The sequence below is a fragment of the Coffea arabica genome, unplaced genomic scaffold (genome assembly GCF_036785885.1).
Source record: "Coffea arabica cultivar ET-39 unplaced genomic scaffold, Coffea Arabica ET-39 HiFi ptg000020l, whole genome shotgun sequence".
In the NCBI taxonomy this organism is placed as follows: domain Eukaryota; kingdom Viridiplantae; phylum Streptophyta; class Magnoliopsida; order Gentianales; family Rubiaceae; genus Coffea; species Coffea arabica.
Genome location: NW_027266168.1, coordinates 1 through 20,037, shown reverse-complemented (window position 1 = coordinate 20,037; position 20,037 = coordinate 1). Strand labels below are relative to the sequence as shown.

Sequence of the window (20,037 nt, the reverse complement as noted above, 5' to 3'; positions counted from 1 at the left end):
CGCTATTCTCTCTCTCTCTCTAGTCTGTATATATATGCACATATATAATTATATAATATATATTTCTCTCTCTCTCTAATATATTAATATATGTATGTATATATTATACACTCCCACTGCCCCTTCGTTTCCGTCCCATGCCTACTACTGCCCACCAGACCACACCTCACCATGTCACAAATACACAATCCACCACCCCCATACAGCATCTATTCTTTCGTTTTATTTTAATTTTAAAGTATACTACTACTACCATATCTCTCACCTTTCCGTTTCCTCCATTTCTTGGGAGCTTCCTTATCCATTTCCTCTTCTTTTAACGCGTACTCCCACCGCCTACTCTCGCAGCTTCCCCCTCAGGCTCACTTCGCTTACATTTCCATTTCCCAGGTAATTTTTTATATTCCCCATTTTTTTTAATCTCATACTTCTTTCTTTTTTTTTTTTGTTTTTTTTCCTTCCTATTTATCAGTTCCATCTGATTTTTGTTTTGCTCTTCCGTCGCCATGCGGATGATTTCGGTACCACTACTGCCATATGAATCTTCTGTCTAAATTTCAGGAAGAGTGGTTTTTATTTATGTCAATAATAATGCCTTGTCTCGTGAACCTGTCCTGCTCTTAGTCTTTAGCTAATTTCATTTGGGAATTTTTTTAATATTTATAGATCTGTTCTTCTTTTTTTTTAATTTTCTTTTTAATGAAATTCGAGCTGTTTATAGTTGACCTGAGCTACTTTTGTTGTAGTCTTAATCCGATTTGAGCATCTGAAATTACGCTTTTCCTCAAATTTGGATTTTTTTTGGGTGAATTCTAATTACAGTGAGCTCGTTTGAGCTGTTTCTGGTCTTATGAGTCTTGAGCTTGCTCGGCATTGTATTTGTTGATATTTGTATTGAGCTTCTCGATTTATATAGTATGTGAATTATGAGAGGATGCTATTTTAATCCTTGAAGATCGCTTTTGTTTCACAATCTAGTTAATTGACAGCATTCAATTGCTTTGATAGTTTGTTGGTGAAGTTTCTAGTTGCTTTCGGTAGCTGGGGTTGTTAGATCTGAATCGTTGTACTAGTTTTCATTGTCATGTCGTTTAGAGTGCTACAAATGTTAGTATATTCTCTGTGCAAGATGAAGATATTCTTTTACCATTTTTTCCCCGTTTATTCATGATCTGGTGGTGGAGTTGCGGTAGATTGGTGACACTGGTGGTATATGTTTGGAAGTTTGATTAGTAGCTGTTGCTTCTTGGTGTGTCTAGTTTGACTAGTAATCATCATAGTAATAATTGGGCACCACTTAAATTGTTACTATTTCTTTTTGGGTCATAGACTTTAATGGATCATTTGGCTTTCCTTGGGTGTTGTTGAAGGTTCAAGTGGGTAATTATCAGTTTGTCGTGTGTTTCTGTTGGGAAAATAAAGTTTCAATTATGAAAGAGTCCACGGTATTACTTGCTACAGTTTTGACCTTCTGGTGCATTTCACAATAGTTTCTTTACTCATGTAGTCATGTCGGTATGCTACACTGCAGATAAAACATTAGCCAAAAGCAAAATGGAAGTTACAGGAGGCTAACTTTATGCGCTTCTATGGCCTTGGCAGGTACCTTTTTTTTTTCTTTTCTTTATCTATCTATAAGGCCCTAACCAACTCCTGCTCTTATCAATCTCGATTATTTTTTTTAAAATATTCATGTTTTTCTTATTTACTTATTTTTCTTTTCAATTTCGATCTTCCCTGTGTATAACTTGTATCATCCCATGTAGGTATCTGGGCAATGTGTGGGAAGAGTAACAGTTCAGGAAGCAGCAGCTTAGATAGTACAATCAAGAAAAAGGACATTAGTACCCAAAGAGGTGGAATGGAATTTGAGTCCGATTGGACAAAGCATTGGAAATCATCAGCCTTCACTGCTCAAGCCATCCGTTCAGCAACATCTTTTATGCCTTGGTCTTGTAAAATATCAAGAAATGAAGGATTTCACGAATATCTTTAATCGGTAGCTGATTTTTCTGTTAAGTTGATCTTTGTAGTTGAGAGACATAGAAGGAATTCATGATGCTTCTGTCCACTTCCTGTTTGAGAATTTCTTATTCAAAAAATGCCTAATTTTGTTAGTGGAAAGAAGAGAGCTACCGAGTTGAACATGTGTTTCTCCAACGCTCTCGAGCAGGGTACTCCACCTCGCTCAAAAGGGGGTTCCTGCTTAACTCCAAAGTTCGTTGATGGTATCCATAGTCCTGTCTTGCCTGGGCTGCCCGATGATGTGGCAATGTACTGTCTTGCACTTGTTCCTCGAACTAATTTTCCTGCTATGGGTGTTGTTTGCAAAAGATGGAGGTCTTTTATCCAAAGTAAGGAATTTATCAGGGTTAGAAAACTAGCTGGCATGCTCGAGGAGTGGCTTTATGTCCTAACTGTTGACTCTCAAGGAAATGGGAGCCACTGGAAGGTTATAGACTGTTTGGGACAGAAACAAAATGAATTCCCCACAATGCCTGGTTGTGAGAAAGTTGGTTTTGGCGTGGTAGTTCTCAATGGAAAGCTTCTCATAATTGCTGGTTATGCCATGATTGATGGAAATAGATCGCCCTCTGCTGATGTTTATCAGTACGATTCTTGCCTCAACAGGTTTGTTTTCTTTTACCTCATATTCCTGTTTCATTCTTTGCTTGTCACTGCATTCGTGCTTTTTGTAATGCTCAAGTACTCTGAACTTTCAGGGTCTTTTTAATGGAACATTTGAATTACGACTTTATAAACACTCGCAAAATTGGGAGGTTTTATTTTTATGCTAGAATTTCTCGGTTGCGGTATCTTCGGCTATTAGACAGCTTGATTAGTTTCATAACCAAAATGTCTTTTAAACCCCAATGACTAATCTAGATTGTAATACTTCTCTGCAGCTGGAGTAAGCTAGCGGACATGAATGTTGCGCGCTATGATTTTGCTTGTGCTGAGGTAAATGGCATGGTCTATGCAGTTGGCGGCTATGGGATGGATGGTGAATCTCTCTCATGTGCTGAAGTGTATGACCCTGATGCTGACAAGTGGACTGTAATTGAGAGTCTTCGCCGACCACGGTGGGGATGCTTTGCTTGCGGATTTGAAGGAAAGCTCTATGTAATGGGAGGTAGATCGAGTTTCACAATTGGAAATTCAAGGTTTGTTGACGTGTATAACACTGAGAGGCACACCTGGTGTGAGATGAAAAATGGTTGTGTCATGGTCACCGCTCATGCTGTGGTGGGGAAGAAACTTTTTTGTATCGAGTGGAAAAACCAGCGGAAGCTGGCTATATTTGACTCAGAGGATCATTCATGGAAGATGGTGCCAGTTCCAGTAACTGGGAGCTCAAGCATCCGATTCCAGTTTGGCATACTGGATGGAAAACTTCTTTTATTTTCACTGCAGGAGGATCCCGGTTACATTACCCTTCTGTATGATCCAAACGCACCCCCTGGCTCAGAGTGGCAGACCTCAGTGATAAAGCCATCCGGTTCGTGCATGTGCAGTGTCACAATCAAGGCATAAAGTGGTCGATTTCATCAAAGATGATGATGATTTCAGTGGCGTTCTTAAAGGGTCTTCCCCCCGGTTTCCGTGTGGGGTTCCGTTGTCCGTTTAAAGAAGCAGTTATGCATGATCTATTGTATAGTTTTAGTAAGCTGGTTGATTTAAGACTAGTGTGATTATGTCGTCTTGTATGAGTAATTTGCTTGCGAAGCTTTACTGACATAAATCTTGAGCAGCAGTTGTTGTTGTATCTCAAATGTTAGCGGCGTCTGTGATGGACTGGGATGCAGTAATATTCCAGCAAGTATCTGTGGGCAAAATTCCAATGGACGATCATGCCCGTGGGCTGTGGAGTTTGTTGCCAGTGCTGCGGTAGATGAATTAAACACATGAAACGTGGCATGACAACGTAAAAGAACTTTGCATGTTTTGTTATGCTAGCGAAAGAGAATGTACATTAAAAGCTTTTCAAGTTGCCAATTGAATGAAAAATGATCTCGTTCACCTAATCATCAATAACGCAGCGGGTGTCTGCGGCAATAGCGCTAGGTTAACTAATACCGAAATCTCCTCAGACCCATCTGAAGTCTTGAACGATGCCCTATATGCTCAATTTGTCCCCAGGAGAGGAGAGCCGAAGAAGACGCAGGAAAGGACGTCGAAAGTCTTTACTTAACGTGCTTGCTTTGTACGAGGCTACGGAGTGCAGTTTTGCAATTTTACTTGCTATTAGTAACTGCAAAGTCACTAACTTGGTTCTCAATCGTCTCTCTGTTTTTTAATCAGCTGTAAACAATTTGAGGAGTACGTTCAAGAGTCACTCTCGTACACATTTTGAAGGGGAAGATAATCAATTTGTTCCTTTTAACTATTTCTTTAATTCATTAATCTGCATCGGTGCGAATACCTGACCATATTTATTGAATAACACATCAGTGGCTTAAATTATCTAAGACTCCTTTTGAATTGGCCTATTTTTGAAAAATAAATTCTTCATATATAATATTACAGTAATGCACAAATAAAAAGAATACTTAAAACACATCATCCATACAATATATCAAGACACCTGACCATATATTTTGAGTGGTTCTTGAGCCTAATTTGATCTCAAATTCGAACATAAATTTTTAGTTTGGGTAAATATGCCATGTACACCAACAGCACCCACCAGTCAAATTACGCATTAAATTTAAGTCCTACTTTGATTATATTATATGCAAGATAATACTCTTTGAGTGGCTTGAGCAACTGGCAACTGCTGTTTTTACTCTTTGGCTTTTGGTTTGGTTTGGGATTATTTACCAATTAGCAAACCCAACAAGGACTTTAATCGCGTGTTAATTAGCTTAAAATATCAAGCGTTTCATCAAAGAAAATACTCCCCCCAAAATCCCAAAAAAAAGGCGGCAACAACTTGAAAGTTAAAACCTCCACCCACCACCCTCCCTAAGGGTTCCGCCGTCCCCAAAGCCCTCCGCTTCTCCCAGCTCCGCCATCAACCACCGGAAATGTTCGGCACCCCATCATCAGCCCCGCCCTTCGGGACTCCCTCCTCAACCCCTGCATTCGGTACCCCCTCTTCGACCCCGGCCTTCGGCACTCCGTCTTCCACCCCTGCCTTCGCCACTCCATCTTCAAGCCCAGCCTTCGGAACGCCGTCCACCCCGTCGTTTGGCACCGGCTTCGGAACCTCACTGTTCTCTACTCCGTTCTCGCAGCAGCAATCGCAGCAGAACTCTTTCTTTCAGACGCCTCAGAGCTCAAGCCCTTTCGGTCTCTCGACGCCGTTCGCTGCCACCCAAGTGCAGTCTTCTCCGTTTGGTCAGCCCGCTGTGACTCCGGCATTGCCCTTTGGAAATGTTCAATTGACCACTCAGATGGCTCCAGTTGCTCCTCTCCCCTTTTCTCTTGCCGATCGTGATATTCAAGTAAGCCTAACTAGGGAAGTTCTTTTTTTTTTTTGTTTTGGAAAAATTCGTAGCTGTATTTAGTTTGCATCTACATATGGCGGTTTTCCTTTAAATTTATGGTTTTGCTATGTGAACTATACTAGGCTATTGTTGATGCTTACAAGGAGGAGCCTGGGAACCCTAAGTATGCATTTAAGGTTCGATTTTTCATCATTGACCTTGTCCTTGTCAGATTTTTTAATTCTGTTTATGCTCGATTCTTGTTTAATTGGTAAAATTCTTGGGTGAAGAAACGTGGATTTTGGGGACATTGACGTTTGAATTCATTTGGCCATTGTAACTTTATTTTGTTAATTATTAATTAGTAATTTAGCAATGATTCTCTGTCCCCTTTGAAGAAGGAGAGATGGTAGGTTAGGTTACGTTGCCTTCGTTTAGCTGAAGTCTGAGAAAGGAAAATATTCATTGCATGAAACACTGAATGTAGTGATAGGCCAACACATAGTTGCAATTTGGAACAAATTGGTGGCAAGAATAAGCTGCAGATGAAATGTATTCGTCTCTCATTCTTAGAAAAAAAATGATTAGATAGCATCTTTTCTCGGTTCCCAAAATTTTCTCCATTCTATGTTTATGAAGTTTTTAAAATATGTGTTTGTGGTTTTGCAGCATTTATTGTTCAGCGTGACTGAACCTCAATATAGGGTGAAACCTGCTGGTGTATCAGATGTAAGTTCAATGTGGTTTGAGTTATACTTCTGATTCTGTTGCTTTTATTTACATGTCGAGACTTTGTAGTAAATCTTGTGAATTAGTTTGGCTTGTTAGATAATGTGGGCAGAGGCCATGGGGAAACTTGAAGGCATGGAGAGTTCTGATCGAGAACGACTTTGGCCCCACCTTGTTCAGGGATTTAAAGATCTGTCACAGCGCCTCAAGGTACCGGATGGATGATCATTACCTCCTTGAAATGAGGATGGCTTCAGTGCTTGGAAAAAATTTTTTGTTGAAGCCTTCCTAACTCACATTTGTTTCATTTCGATGTGCCAAATCTGCATTCTTTGAAGAATTTTTTTTAAATATTAAATTTCTGTGTATCCAATCTCTATAATTAGATTCACTAGATGGCATAAGTAGTGCCTCTTTCTCATGTTAAATAATGTGTGTTTGGATAGAGTATCATTTGAAATATTATTTGGAATAATTACTATAGCACTTGTTGTAATGTGATGTATGTGAGATAAAAAGGTATTTGAAAATATAAAAAGGTGGGTTGGAAAATGTGGTTATGATGCAAGCAAAATATTATGTGAAAAAATTTAGCTATCCAAACACTATTATATTGTTTCTTGGCGGGCAATAAAGCGAGCAATCTATCAGTATCTTCACCAAGAATTTATTTTGTTAATCCTCTTTTCATACCTTTATGGTAATTAAATGTTAGTCTTTGGGATACCTTGCAATCGTGTTCTTTCTTTTCTCTATCAACATTATCTGATTGTAGCTTGGGATACCTGAATTTATTTTCTTTTTTGAATTGTGTTTCTTTAACTTTGGATAAGCTACAAGATGAAGTTATAGTCTCAGATTCTGAGAGATTGCGAATAACACAGAGCAATGTAAAAATGGTACTCTCTTGCTCTCTTGGTTTGATATACCAAACTTGTGGTTAGTGTACTAGATTTGTTAACCTGCCTTTATGCAGCTTCAAAGGCATTTCCAAGCAGACACTTTTCCTTGGATTCGGAGGATGCAACAAAAGGAGCAGAGTCTCCAGAGGCGCCTCTTAAGGGTGAGATGTCTGGCATTATACTTCATTTTTATCATATTGTCCTAGATGCTAGTGTTTTGATCTGATAGTTAAGCATTTTCTGCTGCAATACAAGTGGTAATATAAATGATTAGGAGATTTAATTTTGTTATAATCCTGTAATGTTCACTCGTGTCTCTTTGTTTTAGAAGAAACAATTAAGGAATACCATCTAGATGAAGTTTTAGACCCCAAAGTACCCATGTCGACATGCCATGACACTGGTGCTGGTATGGGATATGTGTGCAATGAAAAATTTTTGGACACTTTTGACTTTTGTGAGGTCTGATGTCGAAGCAAGAGGAGAAGAACTGGGTGAGAAAACTCATAGATGCAGAAGACTTGTTGCATTGGAGTCCTACTGGAATCCTTTTGAGCTATGGCTTGTTGGTTACTTTAGAATTCTCCAATCCTTAGTGAGCTATGACTTGTATGTTGGCTGTACTGTATAATTCTTATTTTTACTTGAAATTTTGCTGTACCCACGTACTCTTGTCTGAGTCTTTAGAAGTGTCCCTGTATCCTAATTTTAGAAGGTTGACGAATCAGGCACTTAGACACATACCCGAATCCGACACCTATACCCGAGTCCGAGTAACATAGGAAAACAGAATGTTCAATACACTAGCTATGTACACTGGACTTTGCTATGCAACAGATAAAGAATATAGTCTCATATGATACACAGGTAATGCGAATTATAGAGGCATTGGAAGGCAAAGGGTGTCGATCACCTTTGATGAAGGGAGAAGCTGAATTGGCGGAGAAGTTGGCTGCATTAACTCGACAGGTACTTGATCCAGGTCTTTTGATCTGTGTAAGATTTTTATGATGTGGCTTGTAATGGAGCTTGTATTTACTAGTAAATTCTGACAGTTAAAAGGATCCGGAGCAGAACTTTCTAGAAGGGTTCAAAATCTACTGACTCTATCTCGTGTTGAAGCCAATGGCCTTGGTGGTAGATCTATGTATATACCTGGATCAACTAAAATACATGAGCAAAGTCTTTTGGACATGCAGGAGGTATTGTCAAATCTCATTTTAATCAGCATTGCTGACATGGAGGTGGTACATCACTTTCATTGATATGCGTGTGTAAATGATGGAATAACTCAATAAAATGCAGGAAAAAGAATGATCAGTGTATCATTTGAAGCTTTGTCCTTCATTGCACCCCCAGATATTTATTGCAAATTTTATATGCTCACCCTTGTGGCTCACGTACTTTATGACACAATTACATGAAGCAAGCAAAAATATGTCTGAATGCATGCCCAGCCTAAAACAAGTCATATAACTCATGGTGAAGAATGATTCAATGTAAATTATGCTCAAATTGTAAAGAGGCTACTTTTGTCTTTTCTGGACACAGGTCTTGCAACAGCAGACGGAGGCTATTGCTAGGCTTGGCAATGTTTTAAAGAGAGATATGAGGGATATGGAGATCATCATGGCTGAGGAAACAGAGATGTCAGAAGACTAGCCATACATTTAAGTTGTTCGCTGTTCATTTTCAGTTTGTTGGTTTAAAAGCTTTTGCTCCTGTTAGGATAAATTTTGTTGGCAACAATGAGCAAGTTATGGGAATTCCTACTGCCACATCTCTTCTACCTTGCTTTTTGACCTGGAAATTTAGATGGATCAGAGGCTAGAATCTTAATCACCTCTGTCTTGATTGCTGTTGGAAAATTTCCCTCCCGTGAGACTTCATTTGATGATTTTATGCTTCATACATCAGGTCAATTTGTGCTCACAAAGATCAGCGGCCGGAAGTTTGATTTTTGTGCTCTGGATATGCATGTCATTTTCATCAAGGTCAGCAAACCACGGTAACATAATTCGTTGTCGACACCAAAGGTTTGTTGTACAACTCGATTAGCAAACTGTGCTTGTTGGATGGCAAATTGTATCATGTAAAGTATGAGATTGAGAACCAAGCATACCTTCACTCTGTGAGATTATGGGAATTTGTCTATTCACTTTGAGATTGTACGCAGTATCTCAGTAATGGATGTAGGTTAGAACATGCCTATAGTACGAGGATTTTGTAGTCGCTATCGTGAAGTACTGCAGTCAGTGAAGTTCAAATAGACTGCACTGAAAAACAATTGTTCTAAAACTAATTTTAATATATATTTGATGTAGTGGTTTATATTGTGAACTATATACGAACGAAATAACAAAATATAGAAGAAAGTGGAGTAGAGAAAAGTAGGTAAAAAGTAAGGAGAATTATTTTTTCATTCACTCAATTGTTGATAGGTTACGAGAGACGTTGGATGATCTTTATTTACAGATAAAACAAACTTAATGATACATGAACTATCTTTAATGCTAGTGCATAAACTGAGTTGTTCCATAAAATGTACCAAATGCTCTTAGGAGAGGTACATGTACCGACCTTCTAAGAGAAGGAAATGGACATCCATATCAATTCTTTTAGTTGTTTCATAACAATGATATTTTTATTAACCCTATTTTCCCAATCTCCGAGAGTTTTTTGGCACAGATGGTAATAATACAAATGCAACAGTCCTCAGCAGTTTTGTCGCTACATCTTTTGCTGCCAAAATTGCAAATTTAGCTATTACATAACAATGGATAGGACCTTAGCTGGCTTTCCTCTTTGGCTTTCTTTTGAACCTTGAACAACAATGAAAACTCCCCACCAAGAAGCTGCCCTTCCAGTTATTGAACCACAGATAATACTTGATGATCCTTCAGGTGACACTGTTTTGGGTTTTCGTATTAATTTTTTTTTTGTTTTTTGGTTTTCACATTAATGCAATTATGAATATTCTCAACATTCATTGTATTTTTCTGCCATGATCAATACCACCAAAGACGTCCAACCAGTGAACACGCGTGCACCTTTTCCCTTTCCCTTCTGCTGATCATACTGCTCCCACAAGTAACCAGTCTGATGGTAGTTTTTAACCACATTCCTAGGATAAAAAGGAGAGCTCGAAATCACTGTAAGCATATACTATATGTGGCAAAATCACCTTTTAAAAGAAAAAAATTAGAACAGAACTTTCTGCCACAGAAAAATTGGTTACGTGATGATAGAAAAGTATCTTTTGCAATCTGCGCTTTTGGATGTGCGAGTGCCTAAATGCCTAATCACACCATACCTGATCAAGTTGTTCCTCAAATCATCATATATCGCCTTGGCACGTTGTCTGTATGGTCCATCCTCTATAATGATCAAACCAAGGCAGCATCAACTTTATAAGAAAGAGTTTCAGAAGAAAATGTTAATTTCTCATTTATTCGTACCTCTGGAGTAGTAGTGAAGTGCAGAGAGAATCCTATAATTCATGTTCATCCATATAGGCCCCCTCCAATATGGTGGATCATGCTCGGTATTTCGTTTCATGTAAATTGAGCTGTGGCAGATTATTTGTATTTCGATTAATGTTGTACAATTTTCTCAATATAATCACTTCGCCGATGAGTTGAAAAATATGTACCTCGTTGCATGAAAACCAGTGACTGTTAAACTAATAGGTGAGAATCCCCTCCTTACCTCGTTTTCGAAAGAGACCTCAGCCCGAAGTTTGTCCATAAAGTGCTTCTGTTTGAAATGAGGTCAAGTTGTTTTTCTAGTATCCAGGATCCCTGCTTGCAATTGAGTATATCATTTGATCCCAGATAACACAAAAAGGCTGACCAAGTGTGAAGAGAATGGTAACAAGAAATATTTTAAAGTACAAGTTGTTGCAAAGAGGAAGGTCATAGTAACTTACAGGTGGAATAAGCCTTTCCATCAGTGGGAAAAGGCTGACATAGCCAACATGAGGAACCAGTCTCAACACCGGTTTCTCTAAAACTTCTCGAATAAGCTCTCTACTTGGGTGACCGTTAACTGTCTCCACAACTTGCCAACTTAATCGAACCTGGAAGGGCAATTCCTTACTAGTTTCTTATAATGCATCAGTAACAGAATATTCCTTTTCAACATTAAGTCAACAGGTAGCCTTTTGGAAGCAATTTGGTTTCGTAAGAATCCCCCTCTTACATGCTTTCAACATTTATTGACATGAAGCATGTAGACAACTCATCCAACCACCCCACCAACCCCCCCCCCCCCTCCCCCCTCCAAAAAAAAAAAGAAAAAATAAATAAAGGAAAAGAGAAATAAAGCATCTGTAACTTTATGCAAGAAAAAGTTGCTGTCATCGCTCTACAAAACCGTAAGATAGCTTACGTTTTCTGTATGATTCCCGTAATCAAAATAAGCTCCATATGCATCATCAAAGTGCATCTGGACAGAACGTAGACAAACCTTAGATCCAAAACCTAGATAAACGCAATAGTTTTTTGATGGATAGACCAAAATGAGATTAATATCCAGTTACAAGGAAACATGTCTGTAGTAAAAATTAGAGCTGACCTCATTTAAAAGCTGAAAATCAGAAAGCAGCTTAGCTGTGGACCTATACTCCTGTTTCAGTTCATCATAGACTTTGAATTATGTTACAGATAGATCTTTGCATACAAAAATAGTATTATGGTGTATTTTGTACCTTTCCATGTTCATTTTCCTTCTCAAGAAATTCTAAAATCGAATGCAAGCAATCTGCAGCAAGATGCATCCAACATCTAATATCCAAGTGGCGTTCATCTTTACTTGGGTGTGATGCACGGGGATAATCATCTAGTCCAGAAGATAGAGTCTGGAAATGCAAAGAAACATCTCATTATTCTGGTGTAACAGGTAAAACAATTTTCAATTATTCTAACAAGGACGTTCATGAATGGAACAAGTGGATCTGAGAATAAACAGCAGAGTAACAGCAACAACTTTACTCCAGAATAAGCATAGATTGTTTATGTGAAGCTCCATTTGAAATTGAAGCCCCTTTAATCTCTTTCAAAATCACAATATGTATTAAAAATACAATGCAGTTAGAATTGTGTCTTTCTTCCAAATTATTGTGCTGATACTGTATTTGTATTTTACAACCTTTTAGGTATTTATTTCAAACTCATTAAGATGTGGAATAAGCAGCCAGACGTCATAAAACTTCGCATGTTGCAGTAATATGTGTCTTAGGACGTCCATGAAGCAATATTCAAGTACATTAAGCAACTAAGCGTGCATATCCAGATACAGTTAAGCCGTTTACTAATGAATCAGGCACAAAACCTTTGGATTTAATTCACGAATAGTTTTATTGTCTCTTCCATGCCAAAAATAGCTGCTCACAGCCTTTCCTGCAAATACAGCAGGTAGAACTTCTCATAAGATGCTTAAACATGATAGAAGCTACCAATTACATTAAAGCTATGGAAGTTTAGAAATTGATTTCAGACTCGTACAATGCTTAGGTAACTAACAAACTAAGCCTTAAATAGCCAATTTCAGCTTAACATGCACTCATTTTTGACATAGAAATGCATACCTAATACCAGTATTCAATCTTTTTGAGTTAGAGGAACAAAGTAACTAAATTATCCACCAAGATCTTTAGACTCCAAGGTTGCTGTGCAAACTAACCACCAAGATCTTTAGACTCCAAGGTTGCTGTGTAAACTAAGCAATACATTGTCTCACGGTTTAAATGATGGGAATCAAGAAAGATAATGGTATTTACCCGATTGTGTGGTATTGAACCATTTAAACCATCCTTCAAGACGGACAAATGCTTGATCAAAGAAGATTGATATCTCTTTCCTCTCACCAGCAGCAAACTTCTTGGCCTTAATGCTGCAAATAAGGTCTGCATAAAGCAAGCCAAGCCTTCATACATAAACATTAAAATCATGCTTCTGGCACATATGATGATCTATTAAAAGATTAATCTGTAACACAACATGGAATAAATCATAAGTTTTTCTTTGCTTATCACTGAACCAGATCCACGATGATCTACAAACATCACCTTCTTTTAACTCCATTCAGTGAAAAATATTTCCGTTTATTGTAAATAGACCATTCAAAAATATACGCAAGCACTATAACTTTGCTCAATATGATTGTATTCTTACCAAAATTCAGCACAAACCAAATAAGCAAACTGAGCAGCCCAATTCTTAAAGCACTTAAAAAGACTAGAAATTATTGAAAGATAAGTTTACCGCGTAAAACTAGGAACAATGTTGGAGGATTCCCATTTGTTGGATGCTGGGTAACAAATTCCTCTGGGACCTTACTGCCAATTCAAATAAATAGCTTGTCAAAGAGAGATCAACAGTATATGAGATCTGAAATGATAACTAAGCATATCAGAAGAAGACTGTATTTATCACCTTAAAGCTTCAGCACCTAAAATTTGCTCACGTGGAATCCATCCATCAATATTCATTAGGTCTAGCCAGTGTCCGATAATATCCAAGCAAATATGGATATCCCAACGCCTGATCATTGTTAAGAAGAAATGAAATATTAGAATACCAAAAACTATACTGATCTTCTAAACTATGCTGACCTTCTAAACTAAATAAGGATCCATCTGACTAAAGACAGAACTAACTTAAAGCTGCAGAAAACCACCTACCAGATCAGTAGCTGATGGAAACCCTCATCCCACAAAAATCCCCTGGGGAAAAAGGGACGACTTGGAACTGCTGTATAGAGCTCAGCTGGCCAATATGAAATAAAGTCATCACCATGCTTTTTCTGCATCAGAACATAGCCCACCGTTACTTTGTCAAAAGCCCCAGTGGTAATAATTTACCACAGAAATGCTAAACATTTCAGTCAAACTCCAATACTTAAAATAACAACCCAAAATGCATAGCACATATGATTTAACTACAAAATAAAAATTTTTGGATGGAAATCTAGAATAAGAGCACATCAAAATAGTATCTAGTATTTCATTTGCTTTTGTTTCTTTTCTTTCTAATACTTTAAGTGAATGTTTGTAGTAATTCTAACAGTCCATGCACTAGATGCATCAAAGTACAATGGGTAGTCGCAAAACTCATGTCTTACATTAGATGATTGTCCATCTATGCTGTTATTAGCAAAATACAAGACAGAATCACGCTATGCTAGTCTGTCTTACATTATGGTGGTTTAAAACTGACTCTTCCAGAAATTTTCAGATGCATGCAGCATGACATTGACAACAATCAAATTCAGTGGAACAAATTAATGCTTGTGTAGATTTACTGGCAGTGGAACAAGTTAATGATTGTGTAGATTTACTGGTGATCAAACAAAGAAAGCATACAAGTGAGACTAGAGAATATAATTGCTTCTGGATGCAATAGGTTTTTACAAAGCAGAGAAGAAGAAAACAAACATGTATACCCTAACCACTGCCCCATCAAGCTTAGTGCAAATTCACTTTTACAGGATCTCACAGTTCACATGGATTGCAGCAAGTACTCAGCAACTATATTTAGCTACCAGCAAGAATTATTTGACCCATCCAAAATGGATTATGCATAATTCAAAAAGTTGAAGATGTAATCTCATTAATTTGAACCTTCCTTGAGTCATAAACCCTTTTTTCCCCCTTTGGAGTTGTAAACTTGTCAAGTCATAAAATGTGAAGCAAGCATGAGAAACGATGCAAACTAGTGTTTAAATCAAATAAATGGTAAAGAGTGAACAGAATTAGACATATACAATGATTTCAGCAAATCTTGTTAAGCAACCAGAGGCAGTTAGAGTAAAATTTCTGTATAAAATTTCTATTTTTTAAGATCCATGAGCAGAATATATAAAATTTCTATTTTTTATTTACAGTAAGCAGAGCTTGTAAGCAGTACAATACTCACAAAGACAAGAAGATTCACAATTATGTAAAGCCTCAAAAGGACATCGGAACCACATTAAGGATAATAAATAGAGCAACTAACATCAGGGCGATTTGGGAGTGCAATTTGTGACTGCCCGTAAAAGTATCCTATACCACCAAGCAGATTGGCAAGTGCAGCCTTACCCACTGTCACAGATCCAGAATCAAGCTGAGAAGACCAAATGAAAGTTTCAGAAACACTTCAAGAAATGCATTATTGCTTTCAAACTGAAAAAGGACAACATGAAGGATGACTCATTTCAACTGCAAAAATAGTCACATAGAGCCAATAATCCTTTGGCGTAGACAATCTTAGCACCCAAAATGATTTGTGAACTTACAATTTTCTTAGTTGAAATGGCTCAGATGAATTCGTTGTATCACACTGCACACTGGCTGTACAATCATCCAATAACTACATTGATGGCCTTGGAAGCATGATTTGAACATTGATATACTTATGCATATAATTTGGCATCAATAAACTCTGTGGAAGAGAATACAGCCAATGACTTCGCATTTTATTGAATGAATCTCTATGAAATGATAGTTCACATCCTACATCATCTGTATTTTATTTCTAAAGGATGATTACAGTGATTGACATGCCAAAGCACAAGTTTTATCTAACCCCACTAGCTAGCAACTCTAAGTAATCCTGCAGCATACATTTCATGTAATGCATAGAATAATCTAAGATGAGAAGTCAAGGATAGAATATGTAGGATAGGGCTGTTGTAGCCCACATTATCATGCTTGGAAACTGGTCTAAGAGAGATTAAGTACTCATCTAAGTTCAAAAGATTATGAAGCCCAAGGATAAACTGGTCGTTACCTCATCACCAAGATTGAAGCACCTTTCGAATTTGTCAGCATAGTCTTTTTGCTTCTCACTCAATTTATTGGTCAATGAGGCACCTACAAAGAGTGAGGAAGGAGTTGGCAAAGATTTAAATGTTCAGGTTAAGCTAAGCTTTACAACCACCCTGAACAGGGAGAGAATATAAAGCATCTAAAGTTTGTGTTGTTAACCAGATTTAAGTTGACAAACTTAAGAACAGTAAATACTTGCTCAAGATCAAATTCATCAGTTTTGCCTGAATACCTTCAAAAGATTATGCAAATTTCAGCACCATATTTTTTCTATATATTATCCAAGAACACTTCTTTTTCTTTTGAAGTGCAGATAATAAAAGGTCGACAGCGGAAGGCACCTGCAAGACTGATGGCACGCTCTTTTTGCGCAAGAGTTCCAGACTGGAAAATGATATCTGCCTTGAAAGGTATCCTACCAGAGAGCTGAATACACAAAAGTCGTTACTAAAATTGCAAATACAAAGAGAGACTTGAGCTGAAGTCTTATTTGACAGACTGAAGAAGCAGGAGCTCATAAGATTGCTGAAATAAACCTGAAACACTAAGATGTTTGATGACCCTTCTGATGTATCTGAAAGCTGCAAGCGACCCACCTTCCTTGCCTGAAAAGTAGACAAAAACAACTTTAAGAAAGGCAGAGGAGTTACATATCATACTCAACAACGGTGCAAAAGCCACCAAATGCTGTAAAAGTCACTACAAGCATTCTTGCAGCAAAGCTATTAACAAGGTCGAGATCAGAAAACTAGGGAGGACAAACTCATGTACTTGGATCCCAAGATTTGATTGGACAAGATCAGATAAATTATGGACAAAAGGTGTCTTGAACCCAGAATAGTGAAATTCAAATTCATCCTGCAAAAAAAACAAAAAAAAAAAAGCGAACAAACACACTCACAGTGAGATACAGAAATCCTGGACATAACTGAAAAAGTATCCCATAGCTTCAATAAAATTTATGTGCACTGTAATCCTCCTATTCTGGACACCAACAAACATTCCATGTGGCATCATACTGTAACTTAAAAGATGTGAAAATACTAGAAGTTTTTTATCAATTAAGATTTATATTAATTTTTCAGTATCATACCTCAGTACTTAAAAGTAGCTGCCAATTGCCAACATCACTCCGATATCCAGATGCTAGGATAGATTCATCATCTACATCTGTGGCTCCGCTACCCAAATTTAGTGCATTTCCACTTTCATCATCCATATAGAAGAACAGATGCACAGTTTTTGACATTTCCTCACTAAGGTTTACTCTGTCAACAATTTCAAAGCTGTTAGAGAAGAAAGAAATCACAGGACATGAAAGATGAGCATAGCATCTAAGATGCTATAGCTTATTAGCAATGAGAACTAATTTCAGCAAGTTTTGTTTTCCGAGGTCTAGAGCATGTCCTTGACAAATGTGATAACCTCCAAAAGAAAGTTTTGCACTAAGTAGTTTCATGCTCAACATTCCAGATGCACCCACTATATTCTATGTTCCTCAGCATCAAAGTTAAGCATGCATCCAACAAGCAAAGACATTCTCACATAACTATTAACAATATAACTGGTTCAGCAGTTGCTTAATGAGAGAAAGGAGACTCGCAAAAACACAATCAGACGAATTGAAGATTTTACATGATAACAATAAAATATTGATCAAAGAGTGTACAGAGAAATTACCTAGACAATTAAGTGACACATTCACGTCAATAAAATTCCATCCAATACTTACTTTTGAAAGAATAGCATTTGGGAAGACTTTCAGTTTCTAGGCTTATACACTAAAAGCAACCAACTGCCTTTTGGTTTTAAGAAAGTGGCCATAAAATTTAAGTTAATGGGGATTACTCATCATTTTCCACTTCAATTCGGACAGCCCAGTCTCCACCATAGCTGCTCCCATGCTCCTTGGACTTGAGGAAACTTGTTTTCAAGGTCATATCTTGGTCAACCAAAATTTGATGTCCATAATCCCGTCCATTATGCTCTGTCCATCCATATGTCCTAAGCTCATCTGAATCTTGGCAGATGTGTCGCATGGCATACCTTCCATTCGTAATACCAATCCACATCAAACCAGCAATCAAAGACTGTGGGGTCCTACCAATAAACACCAAAAAGTACATGATTATGTCGATCCCAGTCCACACAGTGCATGTTTCATAAAGCATCATAAGTCACACTAGAAGTCCATCAGAAAAACTATACAACATATTGGGGAGTCTTTCTGGTTCCATTGAGGCTGAAAGATGAACCAAGATACTCAATATATGAACTAAGCCCAGCTCGATAAGTGCTCACTGAGACTAAAACATCGAAGGATCAAACCAAGTCTGCAGTGTTCTTTTTAAGGTCTAGAACTCAGCTTGAGCTCAGTTCCATGAGTCAACTAGACGTTATACATATTAATAAATGAAGGTAAGCTGGCCTTCGAAAACAACAGCATTTGGCTCGATTAGATTCCTTTAGACCCTACTTTTCATTCTACCACATAAAATTGCACGCCAAAAGCAGCAATTTTTCTTGACATTCCAGAGCAGAATGTGAGAAGGAGTCGATACCGTGCACGAATCCCAAAATAAACGTTAGGTCTATAGGTTCCCCAATACAAGCTCTCCTTGTGCTCCCCTTGAAACTGCCAGGAAAAAGGAAAAATCATCCTCGTAGCTGAATTTAATTTATTAGGATACATAAAACAAAGTGGAAAACTGAAATTATACTAAATTAAAGAACAAATATTCACCATGGGAAGTTCCATGAGTTTGGGAGCGGGAAATGGCGTGATAACCCTGGGCTTTTCCGGCTCTTCATTAGTATTTACCAATCGGAAAATGAAAAAGAGGGCGATCGAGGAGAACAGGATTCCAAACCCTAGGAAAACTTTGCTGCTCACGTTTGTAATTCGAATGAGGCTTTGGTCTCTGCCTCTATAACTTCGAGGTCTAGCGTTCGTACTTACTCTGTGGACTGACTCATCACCAACGGCGTCTGCGGAGGGCTTGCCTCTACTCCGAGTGCTGCTTCGTCTTGAACTGCCGGCCATTTTCCGGTGTGGGTTTATTGCTGATTCTGATTTCTGGGGAGGTTTTGCGCAGAGTGCGCCTGCGGCTGCTGCACAAGAAGCAGGACGGTGGACTTGGACTGGGCCAAGGCCTGTAGTGTTATTGAAAATCTGGGCTGCTGTAGCTTAAAGTCCATATCTGAAACCTATAAATCTGCCTTGATCCTCGGCTATAGGCTATGAAAATCCGCAAACTTGGGGCCACGGATGTTAAAGACCAGGACGGTAGACTTGGACTGGGCCGAAGCTGTCTCAGGTGATCTCTCAGTTTTTTTGGTGGTATAATTGCTACTAAAAAACATAGGGTCTGTTTCGATTGGGCAGTTTTTTGACTACATATACTAGCAGTTGAAAAATTGGTAGTAAAAAACTACTAGTATATATGTAGTAAAAAAACAACTGGTTAGTCAACGCATCTAGCCCCCGGGGTTAGATCACCCGGTCTGCGGCTGGAAAACCACTCGCAAGGTCGTGGGATCGAACCTCACCTAACGCCTGGGTGCGGTTGGGGTGGCGCTGTACTCCAGGCGCAGGGGATTAGTCGGGCCGCCTTCGGGTCTTGACCCGGACACCCCCTGTGTTGACAAAAAAACAAAAAACAAAAAAAAAAGTCAACGCATTGTTTTGAAATGTCTACAGTGGCGATTTTGGAGTACGATATTGTTTTGGCTCGGAAGTAAGAAAACCTTTGCTGTTTCTACGGAACTCTTCATTCCTTTTCCTCAAACCGAATTTCAACTTGCAGGTGCTCATATGTGGAACTAGAGGTGGCAAATCAACCCACTTAATTAAATTTATCCATACCCGCCCATGAATAGATGGGTATGGGTATCTTAAATTTTTGTATATGGGTATAAATGGGTTACCCAATAATACCCATTTAATAAATGGGTATTATTGGGTAACCCATCAAATCCAATTAACCCATTTAGAATTCTCTTCCCCCCAAGTCTCTTCTTTTCCCCCACCCATTTTTTTTTCAAATTTTTCATTTTGTCATGATGTTAACTACTTTTGTTTCATTATTATTATTATTATTATTATTATTATTATTTGTTGGTTTTATCTTATTATTTTATTTTCTCTTAGTTTGTTAACTTGCTCATT

The 20,037-nt window shown here is 38.1% G+C and overlaps 3 protein-coding genes across 5 annotated transcripts; 2 read left to right on the top strand and 1 right to left on the bottom strand.

Moving 5' to 3' along the window:
• Window positions 1-278: 278 nt before the first annotated feature.
• On the top strand, window positions 279-3,766 carry LOC113717079 (F-box/kelch-repeat protein At1g67480-like). The gene is made up of 4 exons (XM_072073483.1): window positions 279-390; window positions 1,532-1,602; window positions 1,767-2,631; window positions 2,907-3,766. Exons 3-4 carry the CDS (start codon window positions 2,102-2,104, stop codon window positions 3,532-3,534), a joined length of 1,158 nt encoding a protein of 385 aa, XP_071929584.1. The 5' UTR covers window positions 279-390; window positions 1,532-1,602; window positions 1,767-2,101; the 3' UTR covers window positions 3,535-3,766.
• A 1,021-nt stretch (window positions 3,767-4,787) lies between these two features.
• LOC140004154 (nuclear pore complex protein NUP54-like) lies at window positions 4,788-9,391 on the top strand. Of its 3 annotated transcripts, XM_027240025.2 has the most exons (10): window positions 4,792-5,447; window positions 5,573-5,626; window positions 6,099-6,158; window positions 6,258-6,368; window positions 6,992-7,057; window positions 7,135-7,221; window positions 7,928-8,029; window positions 8,116-8,262; window positions 8,612-8,735; window positions 8,978-9,391. In XM_027240025.2, exons 1-9 carry the CDS (start codon window positions 5,028-5,030, stop codon window positions 8,720-8,722), a joined length of 1,158 nt encoding a protein of 385 aa, XP_027095826.2. In that variant the 5' UTR covers window positions 4,792-5,027; the 3' UTR covers window positions 8,723-8,735; window positions 8,978-9,391. The 3 variants fall into 3 exon arrangements, with proteins under 3 accessions (XP_071929583.1, XP_027095826.2, XP_071929582.1); XM_072073481.1 differs by having other exon boundaries at window positions 8,612-9,391; XM_072073482.1 differs by lacking the exon at window positions 6,992-7,057 and having other exon boundaries at window positions 4,788-5,447; window positions 8,612-9,391.
• A 272-nt stretch (window positions 9,392-9,663) lies between these two features.
• Window positions 9,664-18,995, bottom strand: LOC140004544 (mannosyl-oligosaccharide glucosidase GCS1-like). Its single transcript, XM_072073480.1, has 22 exons — window positions 18,613-18,995; window positions 18,431-18,504; window positions 17,718-17,969; window positions 16,963-17,137; window positions 16,641-16,727; window positions 16,406-16,474; window positions 16,211-16,295; window positions 15,832-15,914; window positions 15,058-15,165; window positions 13,743-13,864; window positions 13,495-13,602; window positions 13,324-13,397; window positions 12,840-12,965; window positions 12,392-12,459; window positions 11,769-11,918; window positions 11,636-11,686; window positions 11,450-11,506; window positions 10,989-11,138; window positions 10,769-10,860; window positions 10,519-10,628; window positions 10,374-10,437; window positions 9,664-10,184 (listed from the first exon to the last, which is right to left on the bottom strand). Exons 1-22 carry the CDS (start codon window positions 18,910-18,912, stop codon window positions 10,040-10,042), a joined length of 2,550 nt encoding a protein of 849 aa, XP_071929581.1. The 5' UTR covers window positions 18,913-18,995; the 3' UTR covers window positions 9,664-10,039.
• Between the last annotated feature and the right edge of the window lie 1,042 nt (window positions 18,996-20,037).

What these genes read in the sequence shown, in the direction of transcription:
- LOC140004544 (XM_072073480.1), bottom strand. Translation starts at nt 18,912, where the DNA reads ATGGCCGGCAGTTCAAGACGAAGCAGCACTCGGAGTAGAGGCAAGCCC. An exon ending in TATTTTGGGATTCGTGCACG is followed by an intron (nt 17,970 to 18,430) that starts GTATCGACTCCT and finishes GTTTATTGGTAG; the next exon opens with GACCCCACAGTCTTTGATTG. An exon ending in ATTGTTCCTAGTTTTACGCG is followed by an intron (nt 12,966 to 13,323) that starts GTAAACTTATCT and finishes TGCTTTATGCAG; the next exon opens with ACCTTATTTGCAGCATTAAG.
- LOC113717079 (XM_072073483.1), top strand. Translation starts at nt 2,102, where the DNA reads ATGCCTAATTTTGTTAGTGGAAAGAAGAGAGCTACCGAGTTGAACATG. An exon ending in TACGATTCTTGCCTCAACAG is followed by an intron (nt 2,632 to 2,906) that starts GTTTGTTTTCTT and finishes ACTTCTCTGCAG; the next exon opens with CTGGAGTAAGCTAGCGGACA.
- LOC140004154 (XM_027240025.2), top strand. Translation starts at nt 5,028, where the DNA reads ATGTTCGGCACCCCATCATCAGCCCCGCCCTTCGGGACTCCCTCCTCA. An exon ending in ACCCTAAGTATGCATTTAAG is followed by an intron (nt 5,627 to 6,098) that starts GTTCGATTTTTC and finishes GTGGTTTTGCAG; the next exon opens with CATTTATTGTTCAGCGTGAC. An exon ending in ATCTGTCACAGCGCCTCAAG is followed by an intron (nt 6,369 to 6,991) that starts GTACCGGATGGA and finishes ACTTTGGATAAG; the next exon opens with CTACAAGATGAAGTTATAGT.